Source organism: Anabrus simplex, chromosome 2, assembly GCF_040414725.1.
Source record: "Anabrus simplex isolate iqAnaSimp1 chromosome 2, ASM4041472v1, whole genome shotgun sequence".
Classification (NCBI taxonomy): Eukaryota; Metazoa; Arthropoda; class Insecta; order Orthoptera; family Tettigoniidae; genus Anabrus; species Anabrus simplex.
In genome coordinates, this window is record NC_090266.1 from 1,193,975,132 (window position 1) to 1,193,997,724 (window position 22,593).

Sequence of the window (22,593 nt, forward strand, 5' to 3'; positions counted from 1 at the left end):
CAACCTCCTCTCTGTACCAGGAAAAGACTTTAGAGTCGGCTAGCTTCAGCATGGAATCGTAGGATGTGCAGGGTGTGTGTAGCCCGCTATTGCAACTAGGTACAGTCAGAGGTTATCTTGAAATATCGTAAGGGCATCTCAGTTGTAGATAATTATTTATTATCAAATGCATTGCAAAGTTTATGAATGCTGTTTTTATATCACCCGTTACAGTAGATCTTGAAGAGACCCCAGCTTCGGGCCAGGCTCGATTTCTCCAACACTCGAACACCAAGTCACCATGAAGTACCAATCATCGTGAGGTACAATTAACGTGAAGTTCTGGAAGATCCACTCCATCACCATGAAGTTCCGATTACTATGAAGTTCTGGAAGATTCACTTCAATCACCATGAACATATTACATTAGTGACCAGCGTTACGATTCTTCAGCCATTCTTCGGAATAGACGTTCACGTAAATCAAATAAGTCACTATTCTTTTACATTGAACTCCATCACTAAGCTACTATGTGCAGTGTGTGATTCAGGAATAACTTTAATATGTTGACAATTATTTACACGACGTTAATTACACTCGTGTCACTTGAAAAAGTCAATGAGTGACTCCCGACATTAACACAGAAATGCCTCCTGGCGCCCTGCCTTATCAAGGCTCAAGGTCACTACAGATGCAAGCACAACCCTGTGCAGTCATCTGTTGTCACACAACAGAAGTAGTCCGTCAAAATTTGATCCAAACTTGTGTCTGCCAACCAGGGTATAATATTTCATCGTTTCGCTTATGTGCTTCAGGCAGTAGCGAGCCCATAATCCAAACAATATTTCAACAGCTATCAATAGTTGGGCGTTATATCGTCAAGTTATTTGGGCTACTCTGCCTTGGATAAAACAAGCACTTCTTTTGCATGTTGTTCTTGTACTGAAATGGTTACTGAATATGTCTTAATGCCGGAAGAATTTAGATTCAAACCCTAAGGACATTTTATATTTTGTTTCAGTTCAACTTACTTAGAATATTCTGATTAAGCTATCATTCTTATCCATTTCTAGCTAAATTCACATTAACACCAACCAATTAACAGGCATTTTATATTGTTAATTTCAGACAAAGTCGTCTTGCTATTGATCTCACACGTGACAAGGTGGATGAAGAGCTGCAGAAAGAGAAGGAAATAATCGAAGGTGTCCTATCAATTCTACGAAGGGCACTGCAGCAGACCAAGGAGAAAATTCGTGTGCTGCGTTCTTCCAAGTATTTCATTGACTGCGACCGTGAGGGCAAAGATAATGCCCTCGCAATAGATGATCAATGCGCAACATTCTGGTGTACTGACAACCAGCCCATTCTACAAATTAATTCTTCTTTAGATTCTGGGTATGTGTGACTATTTTTAAAACTCATTTTATTCATTAATGGATTATGTAAAATGCATAGAACCACGTAAATATGTGATGAAATATGGCTCCTTAATTCGTCCAAGCTTGTTTTAACCAACAACGGTTTTTAATAAATGAACATTTTACATGTATTAAAATTGTTATCAGGTTATCTAGCATATGTATTAAACAAGGAGTCGACATAGCGGTGTCAGAATATTGTCCCACGGAAAAGAAGGAAAGGAGATTAGATGGCATTGTATTTGCATTTCTTCCGTGGAGACCAGAGAAAACAAAAAGTTGTAAGAATATTTTTTTAGAGAAGCGAATTCGGAGATAAGAAGAATATGGAGTCAGTACTAAATTAATTTTGGTCTAGAATTAATAAATGATATAGTAATTTGATAACCCTGACGTGGTAGTGGAGATAGAATTTAATCTAGTGAACTGTGAGACGCCCGCCTCTGTGGTGTAGTGGTTAGTGTGATTAGCTGCCACCCCCAGAGTCCCGAGGCCACGAAATTTGAAAAGTGGTACAAGGGCTGGAACGGAGTCCACTCAGCCTCGGGAGGTCAAATGAGTAGAGGTGGATTCGATTCCCACCTCAGCTATCCTGGAAGTGGTTTTCCGTGGTTTCCCACTTCTCCTCCAGGCAAATGCCGGGATGGTACCTAACTTAAGGTCACGGCCTCTTCCTTCCCTCTTCCTTGTCTATCCCTTCCAATCTTCCCATCCCCCACAAGGCCCCTGTTCAGCATAGCAGGTGAGGCCGCCTGGGCGAGATACTGGTCATTCTACTTTGTTGTATTCCCCGACCCAATGTGTCACGCTCCACGACACTGCCCTTGAGGCGGTAGAGGTGGGATCCCTCGCTGAGTCCGAGGAAGAAAAACCAATCCTGGAGGGTAAAGAGATTAAGAAAGTAACAAAGATAGAACTGTGAGACTGTGAGTGTGAATTCAGCAATTCCAGCTGATGCACCATACAAGTTCACATAAAGGTAAATGATGTTTCAGGGTAACGAGAACATTAACTCCGGGGTAAGTAATAAGGAAGGAACGAAGAAAGCGAGCAAGGTGAGTGTGAAAATACAACGTTTTGGTTAAAACGTCCAAATGATTGATTCCGCCAAGTTGAGGCGCAATTCAAGCTTAGCGGAATTAAAATAAAATGCACTACCAGGCAAAGTTGACGTCATTGTAAGCTTCAAACTGTCAGAAATTATTTAAGGACTCAGATCATTTTTGGGAATGGTTAACTTCTACAGGAGATACCTTCCGAATGCTGCTGAGACCCAAGCTGTTCTACACTAATATCTAAAATGAGCAAGAAAACGTGACAAGCGAAAAGTTCAATGGAAACCTGAAGCAGTTAAACAGTTTGAGAAATGCAAACGGGACCTAGTTGAAGCAACAATGCTTACTTATCCCAATTGAAATTACACACTAGCTCTTGTGACTGACGCTAGTAACTACGCTATTAGAAGCGTCGTACAACCTTGAAGAATGGATGGAAGCCCCTAGCCTTTTATTTAAAAAAATTGAATGACGCACAACAGTCATACAGCATTTATGACCGGGAAATTCTAAGCATCTGCCTGTCTTTAAAACATTACAGACAGTACATAAGGTCATAATTTTGTGATTTATACTGACCATCGACCACTGTTGTATGCAATCAAGCAAAAGAATGAAAAGGCATCGCCTCGACAGCAACTACAGCTGCAATACATATTAAAATTTTTAACAGATATCCGTCACCTTAGTGGAAAATTAAATATGGTGACTGATATCCTGTCAAGGATTGATTCAAATACCACTCTCGACCTACGTCAAGTAGCTGATGCCCAAGGTAATGATTCTGAATTCATAACATTAAAGAATGACATTATATCTCTGAAATTCATGCCCTACAAACATACAAGTGGAGAAAGCTTGTGGTGTTATGTCTCGATGAACTCCATCAGACCTTTCATTCCTTAACAGTTTCTGTATGTGTGTCAACTAAGTACTGATATCCCTTTAAAATCCATATTATACGTCGTTTTGAGCCAGTTAAATTTTACCGACTCCTCCCTTTGTATCTGAAGTTGTTAAATGGAAATATCCAGCTCATCGAATGTAAACAAGAATTATATGTGTTTCTTATTACAAGGAATTTGAAACTAGCAAAAAATTAATTGTAATAATAATAATAATAATAATAATAATAATAATAATAATAATAATAATAATAATAATAATAATAATAAAGCTGTGTTAATTTTATTACCGTTAGAATGTTCTTGTCGGCCTTACTGTAGCCGATGCATAGTGCGTAGATCCTTCTTCTGCGTCTTTGAATCAAGCATTCTGTATCATATTTTTTTACTTCGTTGCTATACACATTTCCCGACAAAAATGGCTCACTGGTTGTGACGAATAACAAATGTAATGCTGATGTTTTAGGATCATTAACACTACAGTTGCAGTTCAATTAATAGAACCCATTTAAATGCATGCACTCTTATGTTCTGTTGGACAGATTATATGAAGGTCGTTCATGCTGTTTATAGACGACGTTGGAAAAAACGAGAAGTATTATTGTGAAGTGAAGTCTAAAAATCGGATTATCAGTTCCTATATATTAAAAATGTGTGTTGTGGTAGTTCCTTGACAGCACTGAACTGACTAGTTGCCTTTTCCCATTAAGCTGTGATGCAGCTCCCTCATCAGTATATTATGCGCCATATCTTACATATACAGATACTCCCATAAATATTCGGTCACTCTGATTTTTGACACACTTTTATTGGGTAGTTATTCTTACGCTATAATGATAACGTACAATACAACGAAACATGTAGGAAAACATAATAACACGCTATACAAATATTGTGATTAAGTCAACTCTTCTGACAGTCATTAGTACGCCATTTGTCTTACATTAAATAAAAGCAATTCCAGTGCCGCCTCAAAAATATTCGGCCACTATACACAAAGCAACATAAATTCGCATAATTCACAACCCTGTTACACATTCAGTACTTTTTAGGTCCACATTGATGTTTTATGACCTCTTCCAGTCGATGCGGCATACTGGCGACAACTTTCTTGATATAATCAGGGCTTAATGCCGCCCATTCTTTTAGCATTATCCTCTTCAAGTCTGTGAGGGAACTTGGCAGCCGCAATTGCAGAGCTGCCTTCATTCGACTCCACACATTCTCGATGGGGTTCATGTCGGGTAATTGTGGTGGAATCTCCAAAACCTTCGGGCAGTTGTACAGCAGCCATTCCCTGACAAGTTACGACTTGTGCTTGGGGTCGTTATCCTGGTAGAACTTGAAAGTACGCTGTAAACCAAGTTGTTCCACAGATTGTCACAAATTGTTTTCGACAGTATCCAAATAGCCCTCTTCTGTCAAAATATATTCAGTGAAACTCAGTGCACCACCCCCTTCGATGCAACACATCCCCACACAATTGCACATCCTCCGCTATATTTTACAGTTGCTTGTTTCCAGTTCCTCGTGACGTGTCCGCCTCTCCAATTGCTTTCCATCGGACCCGAAGATGTTGAACTATGACTCATCAACAAATAACACAACCTCTCACTAAGCACTGGGTTTGCTTACGTACGTTTTTGCGAACTCAAGCCGCTTCTTTTTATTTACCGCACTAATGCATGGTTTCCTTCTATGTTTTCTCCCACAGAACTCATTCCTTATCAGTATTCTTCGCTCGGTCACAGTACCCAGTTTCTTTTCACACTCCTCTAAAACAGCCGCTGCCAGTTTCGGAGCACTACATTTCGGATTTCTTTTCAATTTCCGAAGCACAAACTGCTCTTCTCGTTCTGTAAGCCTTCTTGGTCTTCCTATCTGGGGAACTGAATCAATTCTGTCTTCATTTTTGAATCCTCTGATTATATCTCCAACTATTATTCTGCTTATGTTAAGCATCTGCGATACCTTTCTATGCCATTTACCTCGAGCACGATGTAATATTATCACGAGCTGACGTTCTTCAGATATGGTATAGTGTTGTCTTCTACATACCATTTGATACCAGTCCGCAACACTGCAGCAAATGACTTTGGCACGGCGTGTCTTGAGGCACCGCACTACTGAACTGAACGTTTTGCAACGCTATCTGCCTTGCCTCTGTCAATGAACACAACGGCAATCCCGACCTTTCCGTGTGACCGAATATATTTGAGGCGTGTTATTTCACCCATGTGCGCAATGCCATTTCTTTTACAGCATACTGTATATCAATGCTCCGTGATTCGTCTTCGGCATAAGCAACCACATGTAGTTCCATTACTTAGACACATTTGGTTTCACATTCTGCTCATGGTTGCGTTATTGTCATCACTTTTTCGCGGATTTTAGCAGTGGCCGAATATTTATGGGCGTGACTGTATATAGGCTGACGGGGTAGCCAGTTGGTATTGTCGTTAGCTTCTCACCAAGGCAGACATAATATTAATACCAGTAAATAAATAAATAAATATAGAAGGAACGTACAGGAAATTAAGTCTAAATGGGTTGGATTCCAAGCAATGTAGGGAATCTCATAGCTAGCAACCACAAAAATAATAGTCACGGAAAACTGCAAGCTTGCATGCTTTCCTTTCGTATTTCAGAGACTTAACACTGGATGAATGGGCAAATTTCTCGGTCAAGAACATCGAACGTGCAGTAAAGGAAGTGAAAGACGGACGATCTTTACGCTCATATGTAGATATGTTAATGAAGCAGACGACTGAAGATTTGTGGAAACAATACAATACTACTAATGAAGCCTTCTACAAGAGGATAGAGGAGACCAAAACTGCAAAATCCAAACTAGAAATTCAGCATTATGAGGTAAGACATTTTCGTTCTTTAAAATCTGGAGTTGTCATTCTGTGTGCTTGTGCTAGAATTTTCACTAAATTGTTGATGGACTAGGTAAATGAAACATTGTCTATTTGAACTACCGATACTCAAAATAGAAATTGCAATGTCGAGATAGAATTGGTGGTTTGTGCAAATTATAGAGATCTGAAATGGTGTAATATAGGTGCTAAAGGAGACTGGTTTTAGCCCACTGGATAGTTTGTACGATGTAATTCTTCATGAGAAAACGATTTTCAGTATGTGGACACAGTGTACTGTACCAATAAAATATAGTCCAGATTTACTATTTAATTTATAATCGCACGAGTTATGTCTCAGGGCATTCCCAGGTAAATTATAGCTAGGGCTTGGTACAGGAGGAAGGGTCATATCTACAAGAAAACTTGAAACTTCTTTAAAGAATGACGTTTATTCAAATAAATGCATCTTGAATTGCATATCACCATGGTGTAGATTTTCGTCGTCTTCAACATCGTCTACCAGGTAACCCGTGCTCCAGGTCACCATGCTGAACTGGATTGGACCTCGTTCTGCAGGCCTCGTTCGTCACCATAGAATGGAGATGAAACATCCAGGTTGTCCGACAGGGTATCGAACTCGTACCTCTGAAGTTCTAGAAGGTCTCTGACGCTCACCGACTATCTTGCGGGGTAATCACTCGTTTTATTACCGTACTCGCACGAGCGTCCACAATTGCACAGTCCTCCGACACGTATTTGACACCAATGTTTGATTTAATATTGACGTAATATGAGGCCGACCCTCACTAGTCCCTTGTAGATAGAATTTAAATGTTATTTAAATATGAAGGTGGGGATAGCATCGAATTTAGAAAAGAAATAGATCACAGTCCATGAACATGAGCTTGTAGAAATGACGAAACTGAAGACTGATCACATATCATGTACAGTTCGTGGTGGCTTTCCACTAAAATATGGTCGCACTTGACACTAGAATAAACATACGATTGCTTAAGAGTTTATCCAAGAGACACTGCTGTCAGTAACGCACTAATACATTATTAAACACTTTGAGGAAACAATAGCATTGGAAATTATTCTGCACAGTTCAAAATTCAACTCAGTTTGAATTAAGTATCGTTCACTTCAACCCAGAATTTGAAGAAATAATAAAGTTAGCAATTATTATACACAGTTGTAAATTCAGTTCATTATGAAATGAGTGTCATTCACTTCTACCGAGAGTTAATCACTTGTGTCGAAGCACACGAGTATAAATTGTGTAATAAGCAATCACTTTCATTCATGGTATTGAAAATGTTTAAACACTTTCATGATCACTTCTACTTAATAAATGAAAGAATATAAGCTGACTGAGTTTTTAGAAATTCCACAGTTAAGAATATAATACAGTAGTGTGTCACTTTAACACTCGTTGGTAAGAGACTAACTTCCACAATTGTAAAGTGGTAAGAAACTAAGTTCCACACTAATAAAGACTTGTCACGTCTAAGTTTCTACTCGCGCACAATTTCTAAGTTTCAATCAACTGTCAGAATCTAAGTCCACTGTAAGACCTTTCACATATCGAAGTTTCTACACGCGCACAAAATCTAAGTTCCAATCAACTGACAGAATCTAAGTCCACTATGCAGACTTGTAGAATTCGAGGATAAATTTGGACAGCACTTTGTCTCGACGAACGGAGTAATGGTGCAGCGTGGTGAGTCAGACTGGACTCCCAGCTGTGACTGACTGACTTCGTTGGGTTGAGCTCGTCTTATATGCGATTTGTGCTTCTACGTCATCAGACATCATGACTTCTATGAAGTGGAATAACTCGAGAATTCCTTGAAGGATTTACTTGGAACTTATTATTAGAGACTTTTATATGATTATCTACGAAATGGCGTATCCCTCGAGTTGACACGATCATTATTATAGGAGTTTTGAAAATTTCCTAGTCGAACATTTGGGAAGGTGTGACGTTTCTTCTATACTGAGAGTCAACTCAAGACCTTAGCGGTCCCTTTGATGTTAGTCAGATTTCTGGTCGGTGAAAAGGCTTCCGCAGCGCCAAATAGTTCCCCAGGTTTGTTACTTGTTCCTGAAGTCAGGAGCTTTCTTCAGTTTGGTTAGATATTCTGGCGAACTGACTTGACGAATTAAAATTTTTGACATGTATAAATATGGGAAATATATCACAGGTTATATGTTATTCGGGTTCGTTACCAACTCTTATATTTCATACGTAGATGGCTATGAATAGTTATTGTTTTCAGTGGTGTATGTAGCAAAATAATAATAATTTAATATGATGTTGGTATCTTATTGCACTGTGTACTTAGTAAGTTTGTTCGAGTTCATTCCACTGCTGATAAGTTCGCATAATATGTGCGACGTGGAGGCTGGATCCAAGAAAACTGTTGGCAGTACTGGCTGCATCAGCATGTTGAGTATTCATAATGGCTGCCAGCTGTGAGCAAGACGTGTGTGATGCTGTGACGCTTGAGTCCCCTGTGAAATACTTTAAAGCTAACAAAAGTGGAGAAAAATAAAGTAGAAAATCTAAACCAAATTGTTTTAAACGTTTACAGTAGCCTACGAGATTAGAATCCACTGTGGACTGTGGAAGACGTGAAAAAGTCCGCGCAGCTGATCGGCGTTTCTGTGTACAGTGTTTACGCCGCTCGCGTGGAATTTAAACTTCACGGAAAATCCAAGTCCCGAGCGAAAGATCGATGTGTCAGCTCAGCATTCGCCGTAAATAAAACAGGAAGGGCCCTAACACGGTATGGGAATAGGATCCTTGGCTTATTCGATGATGATGGATGATAATAATAATAATAATAATAATAATAATAATAATAATAATAATAATAATAATAATAATAATAATAATAATGTATATTTACTTTATATTTGTAACCGCCCTCTACCTGCAGAAATGTTGTCATGAGAGGATCATGAGTTCGTTTTTACCTTCCGAATGACGAGACTACAATATTCATAACATTCCTGGAAGCATGTATTTTGCAATCCCACTCACGGGTGGGTTTTTCAGCTTTTTTAACTGTGAGAAACTGCCACTGACAGTCATTGCACGAGAGCGGAATCGTCTACTTATGTTGTAAGTCTCCATGTGCCTCACAAAAATTGCATTATGAAATAAAAATAAACCTTCTTTCTCTTGCCTCGGTATTCGTCAGTAATCTGTAGGTTTTACATGGCCAATAAAGGAATAAATATGTATGGTACGTAATCAAAGTACAGCTATGTGAAAGGAAGTGATTTCGTTTGATGCTTCACTATTTCAGAATGAAGTACTGTACTTGTCAGATGGACGCACGGCGTTAATGATAAGTTGGTTGTGACGGAGATGGAGAACGGTGACGAGACGGGAAGGGGGAACAGGGGGCATGTTCACATGCGGAAGGATACTTTTCCTAAGCTCTTGACTTGAATTTCAGTATAGAACACGCCAGTCGTTGCCGGGTAGCACGTGGCATAATAGGCGGGTAGCCTATCTTGCTCCTGCGTCCACGTCACTCGTACAGCTGTAGCTGCCTCAAGCCGGCTCGCTTCACCGAGCGTAGACAGATCAAACTCGCAGTAAATGTCTCGCGTGATGATTAAATATCATTTATATAAAAAATACGGCACGTACCGCACATTACCGGTACAATACTTTAAATGATAGACAAGCTGCAGACTATCAAGTAAAATGATCCTCTATCAAACATGCACTGAGGACCGAGAAATGCATGAATTTTCAGCAGACGAAATTTGAGAAACGCCAGGTAACTTGTCTTTGTGTGATTAGTTACCTCTAAGAACAGTAACTACACGTGTTTGGGTGACATGCATTTAAAGAACTCTGCATATGGCAGTAGTACTCAAATGAAGCCACACAAGCTGACAGACCTAGCACAAGATAAATTTTGCAGGCGACAGTGCGGAAGGATTGCCATATAATTCGGATGGACGGAAGGGATTCTCGAGCACCATTAGCACAAATTTTAGCAGTTCGATAACTTCACGTTACGCGACAAACTGTTAGTAATTGTTCGCAAACAAATGGATTAGGGTCCTCATCTCTGAAACAGGTGGTCAGTTACAGAGCTGTGTAAAACGACACGCAGAATCGTTCAAACTCATTTACAAGACAAGCGTCCAGCTCAGTCTAGACTCGTACAGAACTTCCTGCACGAGCACTCCCTTCAATGAGTATTTGGAAGGACCAACCTCCAAAAGACGGTCATATTCAGAGAATAAATGAGTCTACTGTCTGGTGACAATTAGCAGAAACGAGTGACGACACACCCAGCAGCTCCAAAACTCGGATATTCAAGTAACTAATTTATTGGTACACTATTGCATTCATTGGTTCTCCGCACATATTTCTTGTACAACCATTGCAATACTCGTAACGTATACGCGTGAAACAGAAACATGGCAATAATTCGGGATCTGATCATCCACCAAGTGCCTGAACAACTGAGTGGACTGTTATACCGAGGCTGTTGTTGAGTTTCGAGTTTAGGCTGGGTCACACTGCTTAGTGTTCACGTACAGCCCATGAGTCCGGTTAGAGTCTGCCCAGACACGTTCATTTATGATCCTGACTCTGTTCGTTCTAGCAGGGACTCGTTCTCTGACCTCACGAGCTGGGTAATAGAAGTGTAGGCGGAAAGAACTCCCCACAAGCTTGAAATGTAACGTTGGCCTGTTTTTGGGATAGATCACGCTGAGGCGGCAATAAAGGCATATTGTCGTCTTAAATAATGAATTGCACTTTTGTCTCGGCCGCAATCATCTTCACAACCGTGTCCAATGACATGCTATGGATAGGAGTTGAGGCGAGGTTACAGCAGGAAATCCACAGGTTCAACACCGGGTATTATGGTCAGGGAAAGCATAGGCTATTATGCGAAATCGCAACTGGTGGATGTTCAAAGTAATATGAGTGTTCGACAGTATGTTAACAGAGCGTAAAAGGCTGACGATGAACGTTAAAATGGGATATTTTAGTAGGAGATTGCTCGGACAGACACTTCTCCAGGGAAGCACTTTCATGACATCACGACATGACGATAGCCCCCTAAGTCTCTGATCACAAGTCCCATTGAACGTGTGTGGGATATGATGGCTAGATGACTAAACAACTCTCTTCAGTTTCCTCAAAATGTAGATCAACTGAACAACACTGTGCAGTAAGCACGGGTCAGAATCCTCCAGGATCTTATTGACACCATGCCTCGAAGATTTCAGCAATGTCTTGCAGCTCGAGTTGGTTATAACTTATACTGCTTTTTTCCAAACGTGAGCATAGAGGAACCAGATAACTTTATCACCGCATCACTGTCCAGTCGTCCTGCTACATGCTCAAGAGCAGCCTGGAAGTCACACACCTTGTATGATAATGCTATTCCAATTCTAGGTAGTGTTTATTGTGATTTACTTTAAAAATATAAATATATCACAACACTGACAGCAATATTGAGAGGAAGGCTTAAGAATCAGCTGGATCACCTCACAAGGCAAATCACGATTACCTTACTGATAATGAGTTTTCCATGCGAGGACACAATATTTTATCATTCTTCGTACATTAGTAATTGCCTTATACTGTCCTGAAATATATCTATCGGATGGGTGTACCCATATACGCCAGGAGGTCGCTGGTCAGGCATACAGTACTAACTCGGCATTTCTTTGTGTCATGTGGTAGATATTTATTTTGTCTTATACCAGTACCAGCCAAGGCCGCACTAGATAGACAGGCCACAAGGCTCGGACCGTGACGTCACGCCAGTGGCTGGCGTTCAGCATGGTAGTATACGGCCCGCTCTCACTGTCTCCATGATATTATTAATTTATTGAACCTTAACGATATAACTGAACACGCCTTCAATTGTGGTTTTATATAGGCTTGTGCACTACATGAGTTTTATGCGGGGGAAAACTAGCGGAACAGTTTATGTACATTTATTTGCGTAAAATTAAGCTGACATCTGTCATTTGTAACGGAACACGGTTTCATGCAAAAGATTAAAACCCATAATACGTATAAAATAGTTTTAATGTTACTATGCAAATACATGATAGCAATTCACAACAATAGTCTGGAACATTTCTTAGAAATTAGGCATCAACTTAAAAACTTATCTAACAATTCTTAAGGTTTCAGTTTATCAATTTTCCTTTTCTTTGCCGATTTATGGCTATCCTTACTTGAGGATTTCTTCTTCTTAGCCACGAGTTTGTCTGCGATAACTTTTCTATAGTTATTCAATAATATATTACAAAAGATGTATATACATTTGTCAACGTAATCTTTAAAACTACTTCTAAAATCACTGCATGTTTCAAACATGACGTTTTCATTTTCCAGAACTTTGTTGACAAGCAAAATCAGAATGTTTCTTTGAGAATCACCATGTAAAAACCTCGATTCAAATTTATCTCTTATAAGTACACTAAATAATTTAAACTGAATGATCAAAATGTTAACAATAAAATCTGATGGATATTTCAAAGCTCCCCTGTCAATTATATTGAAATAAAAATTGTCCTCCGGCTTTAACAAATCTGACGTTACATTATCATTATTTAACAATAAAATATCTTGACAATTTATACATGTACAATTTTTTTATAATTATTTTACAAATATATCCACCAATATAAACTAGACCTAACAAAATGTTTTCAGATACAATAACATCATTTAACTCAACTACCACATTTTCAAAATGTGAAATGTCTGTTGGTTTGAAGCTTTTACAATCTCAGCTCTTGCAATCCACATACTTACTTAATGAAATATCACTAATAGGGATGGCTGCATGTTTAGCAGAGTATGCATTTATTACCGTCAGGGCTTTCAATTTTCGTTCTGACTCAAGGATTTGCTTCACTGAAATATGGTAGCAGGCTCCACTCATTTCCCTGTACTGCCCAAATCTTCCTCCCAATTCGTCAGTTTGAAATTTTCCTAACAATACATACTTGAATCCTAAACTTGTTTTCAAGAAATGTATTAACTCTAAAATAGCTAGTTTTTGTAGTGTGAACTATGGCTGTTTGAGTTTCATTAGTAAGTTTTCCATGACGACTCTCTGTTTTTTGTGTAATTTCCCCTTGAACAGACAGATTATCCCATCAAATTAACCATGTTAAAAACTTGTGCAGAAATAAAACATTGTCGTCATGAATTGAAAATATTGTGTTACAGTGAGTGTCGTTAAATCTGTCGCCTTTGAAAGCATGCTTAACATTAACAATCTTCCACCACTGAAGAATTATTTCTAAGAATACAGCTGTGCTTTTAAAACCATCTCCATTTTTTATTTTATCAAAGTGTTTTAAAGCGGCGACATTTTTCTCATCGAAGAGCTTAGAACAAAGGTTTACATTTTGTCGCTCTAAAGAATTTGGGTACAACACTTTTTGGTTCAGGGCAGGAGCAAGCTTAACTACATCATTCTCCTCTGTGGAGCTGTTTAAGGTGACCAACACTAGCAAAACATTTTTTGTCTGAATCAGGGTTGTCAAAGTCAGGAAACAAGAAAGTTTGTAAGTTATCGGCTTGATTAAGCCAGTTATTTCTTAAGCTTTAAATAAATGAACAGTATCGAACATTACAAAAATCTTTTGTGCTTCGTCAAATGGATTTTGAAAGTGGTTTGTAAATTGCTTTTGCACAGCTTTTCAAACATTTTTCTATTAACACTGTTATTATCAGAAATTATGCATACTACCTTATAACCTATATCTGTTAATACTTTAAGGACTTGCAATGTTAGTTCTTCTAAGAAATGTGACGTTAGGTTTTTACATGGAAACAAACCAACGTCGTCTTTATTTTTTTTAAAGAATGGATGACAACATAAAGGCTTGTACAGTTGTAGCTAATGTTGCGTTATTTTCTCCACTTTTACTACTAAAAGCAACTCCCTCTACCTTTCCTCCTTTATAGTTAAGCTCAGGTTTTACATAGACTTCATCCAACAACAAGTTACCAAATCGTTCATGTTCATTTAACAATTTTACTTTCTTTTTCAAGTAATTCCAATGTGAATCATCTATACCCGAATTTTCGGTGCCTAGTTTTGAGGTAAAAGACTGCAAATACACAGGGTGAGGCTTTGTAAGGAACGTTGACTCTCTTATCTTCTTATACGCCCCAGGAAATGCGAAAAATATTGAAGCGAACCATGTTATTAGTATACAGGAGTAAGACACTTTCTTTGCAAAGGCTAAATTTAACTGCTCCTTGCAAAATTCTAATTTATCAGTAATGATACCGTCATCAACTTCACTTTCAATTTCATCGATTATTTTCTTCACAGTTTCTATTTTGTCGTGGACAGTCACATTTGAGTCACAAGCAAGACTAAACAGGAAGTTACAGATACTTTCCAAATTTGAACATTTTAATATCTTGCCCCCGTTACCTAATGCATGTATATCAGGGTTATCATTCATGAAAATACCATGTTTTATGGCTTTAAAATCAAGAGCCTCGTTTAATGTTAAAGAAGTACCAATTTTCGGAATATTTTCCTCAGTCATATAAATTTTGAAAATACGTAGACTTTGGCTGTCGAAATTGACAAAATAGTAGTGAAATTACCTTTAACGTCATCGAAGTCCTTGATCCTGACATCTTCTTCCTTAGCTTTATTTCTTTCTTCTTCCCGTTTTTCAATTTTTTCTTGTCCTTGAATAGGAGTTTTCCTCGGTCTTGGAAGATTTTTAGACAGATAGGCAGGCACATTTTCAAACTTAGTAGGAATAGCGTCGTTTGAGTGTTAGTAGGAATAGCGTCGTTTGAGAGTTTTAAATGGTTACGTTTTACTGTTAAAATAGACCCATCCGGTCTTTTAACAGAATCCTCACTAATTACGAAATGTTCGTCGAAATGTTTTATGCATACAACTGAGCTTGCTGAAGGGACAAATTCTGTTCGATGGATGGCTAAGATCCACTTTTGTTTCCGAACCAGGTCAGTAAGAAATTTAAAAATTGGAATATTGGGCTCTTTGGAACTACAGTTGCTTCTACAACCAGGTACACAACACGACGCGGGCATAATGTTCACACAAGTTTAAGTCATTCAACACCATTTATAGCCTTACTGCTGTGAGGTTCATATCAGCCTACATGTCACTGGCGAAAAGTGAAACGGATGGCTATTCGTGTGACGTAGCGCCGGAAGTGGAGGGGGAGCCTTATGGCCTGTATATCTAGTTGGCTTTGTACCAGCTCAATTGTGCTAGTATTGTACCGGGAAATGTAGTTTCAGCGTATTGTTACGTGCCAGTCCTTAAAAGGGCTATAGGTGGGCCGGCGTAAGGTTGCACATGACAGCTGCGCACAATATTGGTCACACTGCAGTGGCGCACGAAGCGATGTTGCCGCCGTAACAACAGCTGATTGCACGACACATGTGTTTTTAAAAACATGGGAGAAATGTTTTAATGTCATCGCGTTGATACACAATACAAATGAAATCTGCCGACAAAAATTGAACTTTCAACTCACCGATTATTCATCACACAAAATTATACGAGATAAATATACTACGAAGTTCTTATTATCGCGATGTTAAAAAACACGGAAGAAATCGGCCAACAAGGATCTCACTTCATATACACCTTCACCAATAAATGTTAGAATAATATACACCGGTGCTAACACAAAATGTTTCATGTAAATTCTATAAAATTTACGACAATTCAGAAAACTTATTTTCATACATGATTCACAAAGGCAAAGGCTCGATACCCTCCAGTTCACTACCATCTCTACCGTCGCCTTCGTTATCACTGTCATCATCGTCTAGGCAGATCATCAACTGAGTAACTGATGATGCCATGTATTGCCATTGCCGAATTAATGAATGCTGCAACATGGCTAAATTTCTTCCTACACAAAGCCGCATCCATTCGAGCAATACTCTCCCGGAACAGTCCTTCCACTTCAGTAACTGTGAAGGTCGTGTTATAAGTGCGTACGTAATGTTTTACTTCACCCCATACCGTACCAACTCAATGAGGTTGAAGTGACAGTGGTACGGCGGCAACCTAATAACCTCGTGCCCTTGTTACTTCGCTACCTCGTCGACTACTTTTTTTGCTATTTGCTTTACATCGCACCGACACAGATAGGTGTTATAGCGACGATGGGACAGGAAAGGCCTAGGAATGGGAAGGAAGCGACCGTTGTCTTAATTAAGGTACACCCCCAGCATTTGCCTGGAGTGAAAATGGGAAACCACGGAAAACCATCTCCAGGGCTGCCGATAGTGGAATTCGAACCCACTATCTCCCGGATGCGAGCTCACAGCTGCGCGCCCCTAACCGCACGGCCAACTCGCCCGGTGTCGACTAATTTAGTCATACACATATGCGCTGGGATATTTCTTTACTGCAGCCATTCCACTTACAGTTCTTTACGGGTGCTCGAAGAAGGGGTCTTGTTCATTATTACGGAGTGGTAACGTGCATTGTCCATAACAATGACAGAAGGGACTTTGAGCTGTAAAAATCGTACTCGTGTCTTCGTATTGCATCAGCCTGGAAAGAATTAATTCCTATTACAGGAGATAGCTTAAATTCGTTTCTTTCTCGGAGTGCTGTGAAACAAGTCCCTACTATCAGCCCCGTTTTCGCTATTGCTATGTACCCCCGTCACTTTTTCCTTCTGTTCTTGGAGGCGAACACCTGTTTGAATGGCAGTACGCTTTGAAAGCCCTAATGTTTGAGATTTGCGATCCACAACATGATCTATAGGGACGGAGAGACGGCTATACAAGTGTACGAATTTCGTCTCCCTCTCGTAAAATTCACGATTTCTCCGCACTAATTCTAATGCCTGACTATTAAGGGACACTCCCCGGCTCAAAGGATTATCACTTCGCGCTTCATGACTATGTTGTCATTTCCGAGACATCGCACTGCATTCGTTAAAATAAAATTTCACAATTATCTCAAAATGAAAACAAAACCTTCATAAACGCGCGAATCACACCTGACCACGTGCTAGCGGCGACAGACAAAACGGCAACACTTCAATACAGTAGTCAAGCTACTTATAGGTGGCACCACTATACTACCTATATTGCCAACAACAATCAACTGAAAATAGTTCGTATTTATTTTGTAGCTCGCTTAAACCTTATAATATATTTTAAATTCTCATATTTGTGTAGGCAAATAAAAGATTATGAACACTATACGGAATTAAATACGAATTAACATGAATAAAATGCGTAACTGTATCTGACTGTATCTGACATATGATTCTGACTGACGGGTGACGTTCTTCATTTCATTTTTGTAGTGGTGCCAACATGACTTACAACTGTCAAGTGCAACCTTGTGCCGGCCCACCTATAGTGTGTCAGAATACCGGGAATCTCCCCGCCGGCGTGTCGATAAGGGCCAGCTTTTCCGTGCAATGTTCTCGTCGGCTGATTTACCTTTGAGTTTCTGGGAGATGCAACGAGGATGTTCCGTCTCTAGCCACGTCGCTAATATGTTGGTACACATCAGCCGAACTATAAAAAGTGATGCTAGCCGCAAACAGTCGGTCAGTGTTGGTCTCCGTGATGGATTCAGTGCTGGATTCGGAGTCGCTGTTAGAGTCACTGTGGTACTCAGTGCGTTGGAGTTCGGTGGCTGGGCTGAGGGCTGTCGCTAGTGTCCCACCGAGATCTAAACGAGGAGTTGTGGTTGTTGTGTCGGTGTGTCAAACGGGCAGCTGTTCTGCAGACGGCTTACGGGACGGAAACTGTGTACTTACTGCCTTAGAGTACTGTGTGTGTGTGAACTATTGTACAGTCGTGTGTCAGCGATTGTAGGTGTTATCATGAGTGTAACTGGATCTGTGTTAATAGTCGCTGTTGAATACTGCTGGGCTATTGCTGTTTAGTTGTTCACTGCAAGTGACTGTGTGAATTACTGGACTGTCTCTGGAGTCGAACCAAGGGATAATCGTCGTGTGCTGTGCGGATAGTAGCTCTGTTTTTACATTTAGCTTTCTACACGCAGTTGCTGTGTCGAGTGTCTGAACTTGGAGAAGTGAAAGTTAAGGCGAGCAAGTGAGAAGAATTAAAGTAAAGACTGTTCGGCTGGAGTCCTGCTTTGAGACTTGTAAATAGAAGTTAGTGAGTGTGGTCATTCATGATTGAATATAATTATTTTGTGTATATATACTGAAACGGGAATGTCACAGCGACATTCATTATCAAGGTATTTCTGGTGCAAAAGAGCGCAACTCGTAACAACTGCTGCACGAGAGGTTTGAAAAGACCGCTCTGCGCGCAGGTGACGGATGTAGCAGCTATCACGTAAACTGCTTGCTGATGGAAAGCCAGCCAGGGACTACTTCCATCGCATGATTTCCAGAACCGAATGTGATACAAAAATTTCAATTATATCGTCGTGTAGCCCATAATAACAGAGGGTAGAATACCAAATTTCGTTAAAATCGGCGGTGTGATAACCGAGAAATTGAAGATCGAAGATTGATGAGTCAGAAGCCACGATGCCAGGACTACGAGTATAAAAGGAGCTAGTTGAGTTAGCTTAAATCAGTATCCGTGTGTGTTTCCAGCTGCCACGGAGTGCGGGCCAGCTGTGGATGATATCCATCAGAGGTAGTTACTCTGTTCGTCAGACTGCCGACGGTAGTTGTGTTTACGGAAAGTACAAGTGTTTGCGTCTGTGGGCGTACAAATGTCTAAGTGTCGAAGGTGGAAACTTTGAATTCTATTTTTTTTGCGAGATAGGAAGTGGTATAATATTCTGAGTCGTCAACGGCTGATAGACTTGTGTATGAGAACTTGAAAAGTTCGAGTAATTAACATTCTCGAGAACGGGACTAAATTCTCCAAGTGAATAATCATAAATTATTATCAACTTGAATAAACTGGGCGGACTCGCCACATAATAGTTTATCGTCATGTTATTGTACATATTCAGGCAAGTGAGAGTTCAGTTAAAAACGAGACCATTTGACTCATGTCAGTCTTTCGCAACGAGCTGTATCATAATAATTTCTAAAGACTGTGTCGTTATTTGTTGGACAGTGCTATTTTTTTCCTTCGAACTATGCTGATCACGTTCTAATCATAATTTTTAGTTTCATAAGAATGTGTCTTAATTACTTAATTTATTTCGTGAAAACAGTGCTTTAATAGCAGAATTTATTTTCATGAGACTGTGCCTTAGTGACAAAATTTATTTCGTGAAAACTGTGCTTTAATAACAGAATTTATTTTCATGAGACTGTGCCTTAGTGACAAAATTTATTTCGTGAAAACTGGGCTTTAATAAAAAAAAATTCCATGGGACCGTGCCATAGTGATAGAATAGACTCGAGGTTTCTGAACTGTGTTCGCTAAGTAGACTTGCTGCACTAGAACAGTGCATCGAACGACCTACATTTCATTTATGTTGAACTGTGTTAATCCTCTTCTTTCGTTATGAACTGTGGAACTTGTAATTTCTACGAACTCTGTTGAGTAGTAATATTCAGTGAAGGTACTAATTCGCAAAATGTGCAGTGCAGTAAAGAAATGTCGTACCATATCTCATTGACATTCTGTGCGATGCCTATGCACTTCTTTACTCCTTTCATGGGACCGAAGTGGCATCAAATGATAAATCAATAATTCCACATTGCACGTAATGGATCATCAGGCGTCAGACTCTCAGGTTCGATCCGGATCCTCATCGGACCTTCAAGACTTGTCAACCGCCTTGGGATAACGTGGTGCCATGGTGCTAAGAGGAGATCCATGGTGAGGGGAAAGGAGTCCGGCTGTTACGGTGTTACGGTGTTACGGTGCACTGTGGTGGTGTTATTCACCACAGCATGGCCCGGAGGCAACATTTGGATGATTTCAGACGGGGAAGAATCATCAGGAAACTGGAAGAAGGACGAAGTGTGACGAGTGTATCCCAGGAGTTTGATATTGCTCATAGCATTGTTTCACGTGCACGAAGAACATTCAAAAACACAGACAATGCTGCCCGAAGGAAAGGAGAGGGTCGACCACGGTCAATTACAACAGCAAATGACCGCCACATTGTGTTACAGGTAAGAAGAGACTCACGTCAAACAGTGGGTGCAATTGTATCCACATTTAACAGGTCTGCAAGGCACCCAATCTCACACTCCACAGTGGCACGGTGACTGCACGGGGGTGGTCTGTTTGCCCGACGACCATTACGTTGTGTTCCGTTGACAACCGCACATCGGCGGCACCGTTTGCTATGGTGCAAAGAGCATCAGGTCTGGACCGACGAGGAGTGGGGTCGCGTGCTCTGCTCAGATGTGAGATGTACCCAGAAACATTGTCGAACGTGATCATTTTGGTGGTCCAAGTGTTATGGTGTGGGGAGGCATAATGTTGCATGGGCGTACCGACATCCAAATCTTTGAATGGAGTACACTCACCGCTCAACGTTATTCAACGTTATTGTGACGGTGTACTCCTTCCCCATGTACGTCTTTTCAGGGAGTGTATTCGGCCCTGGCGTTATTTTTGTATGACAATGCACGACCGCATAGAACGGCGCAGGTGGAGGAGCTCTTGTAACGAGAGGATATTCGGCGAAAGGACTGGCCTGCCCGTTCTCCCGACTTAAATCCCATCGAGCACGCGTGGGACATGTTGGGCAGACGTATTACAGCACGTCTACATGCACCAACGACCTTCCAGTAGTTATCAACCGCGCTGCTGGAAGAATGGAACGCCCTACCACAAGAACTCCTTACCAATCATGCGGCAAGCTTGGGAACACGTTGCAGAGTATGCATCGCTATCCGTGGTGCACACACACACACACTTTTAAGGATCATGTCCCTTCTTTTGTGATGTCCATGGTGTCATCAAATTTTGCAGTGTCTTACGTGTAATTTATTCTATGTATAAGAGTGTCATTTATGTTCATCTCCTCGCATATTACTTTCAGTTGCCTACCATACCATACCGTAGCAGTTCTTTCTATGTATGGTTCAAGATTCATCGAGCTATGTTGCTTGACAGTGATACAACCTGCGAAAGTTAATTTCGTCCTTAAGTTTTGCACAGTAGTGTACTACTACTCTTGAACTTCGTAGCCAATCAACAACTAAACATCATTGGGTAGAATACTCAAGTAGTTGAGGAGTAGGTAAAAATTAAAGTATACAGATCCTTCAATGAAGTTACCGGTAATAATTATTCCTCACAATTAATGGGTTGTATATGTCTGCTGATAAAAAAAAACTTGAATGCGATAATAAAATCAGTTGCACATTCAAATATTATTAATGATTAAAAGTCAGGTTGTGAGTTTCACTAATAGGAAATGACTTCTCAGTTTTAGTTACTGCGTTGATGGTGTGAAAGTACCTAGGTATTAATATAAGGATACATTTTCATTGGGATAAACACATAAATGGGATTGAAAATGAAGGGTACAAATCACTTCACATGGTTGCGATGGTATTTGGGGGTTGTCGTAAGGATGTAAAGGTGCATATAAGTGCTCCTGGTAAGACGCCAATTCGAGTACGGTTCCAGTGTATGGGACCCTCAGCAGGATTACTTTATTCGAAAACTGGAAAAAATCCAAATAAAGCAGCTCGATTTGTTCTGTGTGATTTCCGACAAAGGAGTAGCGTTACGAAAATATTGCAATGTTTGGGCTGGAAAGACTAGGGAGAAAGAAAACGAGCTGCTCGGCGGGGTAGTATGTTCCGATCTGTCAGTGGAGAAATGACGTGGAATTACATTTGTAGAGTAATGAGCTTGAGTGGTGTTTTCAAAAGTAGGATAGGTCACAATATGAAGATAAAGTGGGAATTCAGGAGGGAAAATTGGGACAAATATTCGTTTATAGGAAGAGAAATTAGGGAATGGTATAATTTACCAATGGAAATGTTCAATAAAATTCCAAATTTTTTGCAATTATGTAAGAAAGGACCAGGTAAGCAACAGATTGGGAATATGTCACCTAGGCAACTGCCCTAAATGCAGATCAGTGGCGATTGATTGATTGATTGATTGATTGATTGATTGATTGATTGATTGATTGATTGATTGATTGATTGATTGATTGATTGATTGATTGATTGATTGATTGATTGATTGATTGAAGATAGTTTCGGTGGAAGCCTGGAAACTTAGAAGCCGCGGCTACTCACTTCACCAATGTTAGTTCATACTTTGATTAATAAATAACATATATTCGCTGCCAGTTAGTGGCAAGTGCCACTATATTGAGGACCAATGCAGTACCATAAACCACTATGAATTCTGCATGCTATTTAAAAACTGCATTTATCGCCTCGTTTCTTAGCTCCATTT

The 22,593-nt window shown here is 40.0% G+C and overlaps 1 protein-coding gene across 1 annotated transcript in view; it reads left to right on the plus strand.

Annotated features, from left to right (window-relative positions):
- The first annotated feature begins 625 nt into the window (after positions 1-625).
- The window catches only part of LOC136863831 (tektin-1), a 136,292-nt gene continuing 114,324 nt past the window's right edge, over positions 626-22,593 (plus strand). Inside the window, exons 1-3 of the mRNA XM_068226106.1 lie at positions 626-660; positions 1,108-1,377; positions 6,009-6,231. Coding sequence (XP_068082207.1) covers positions 626-660; positions 1,108-1,377; positions 6,009-6,231 — 528 coding nt within the window. The remainder of the gene's footprint in view (positions 661-1,107; positions 1,378-6,008; positions 6,232-22,593) is intronic.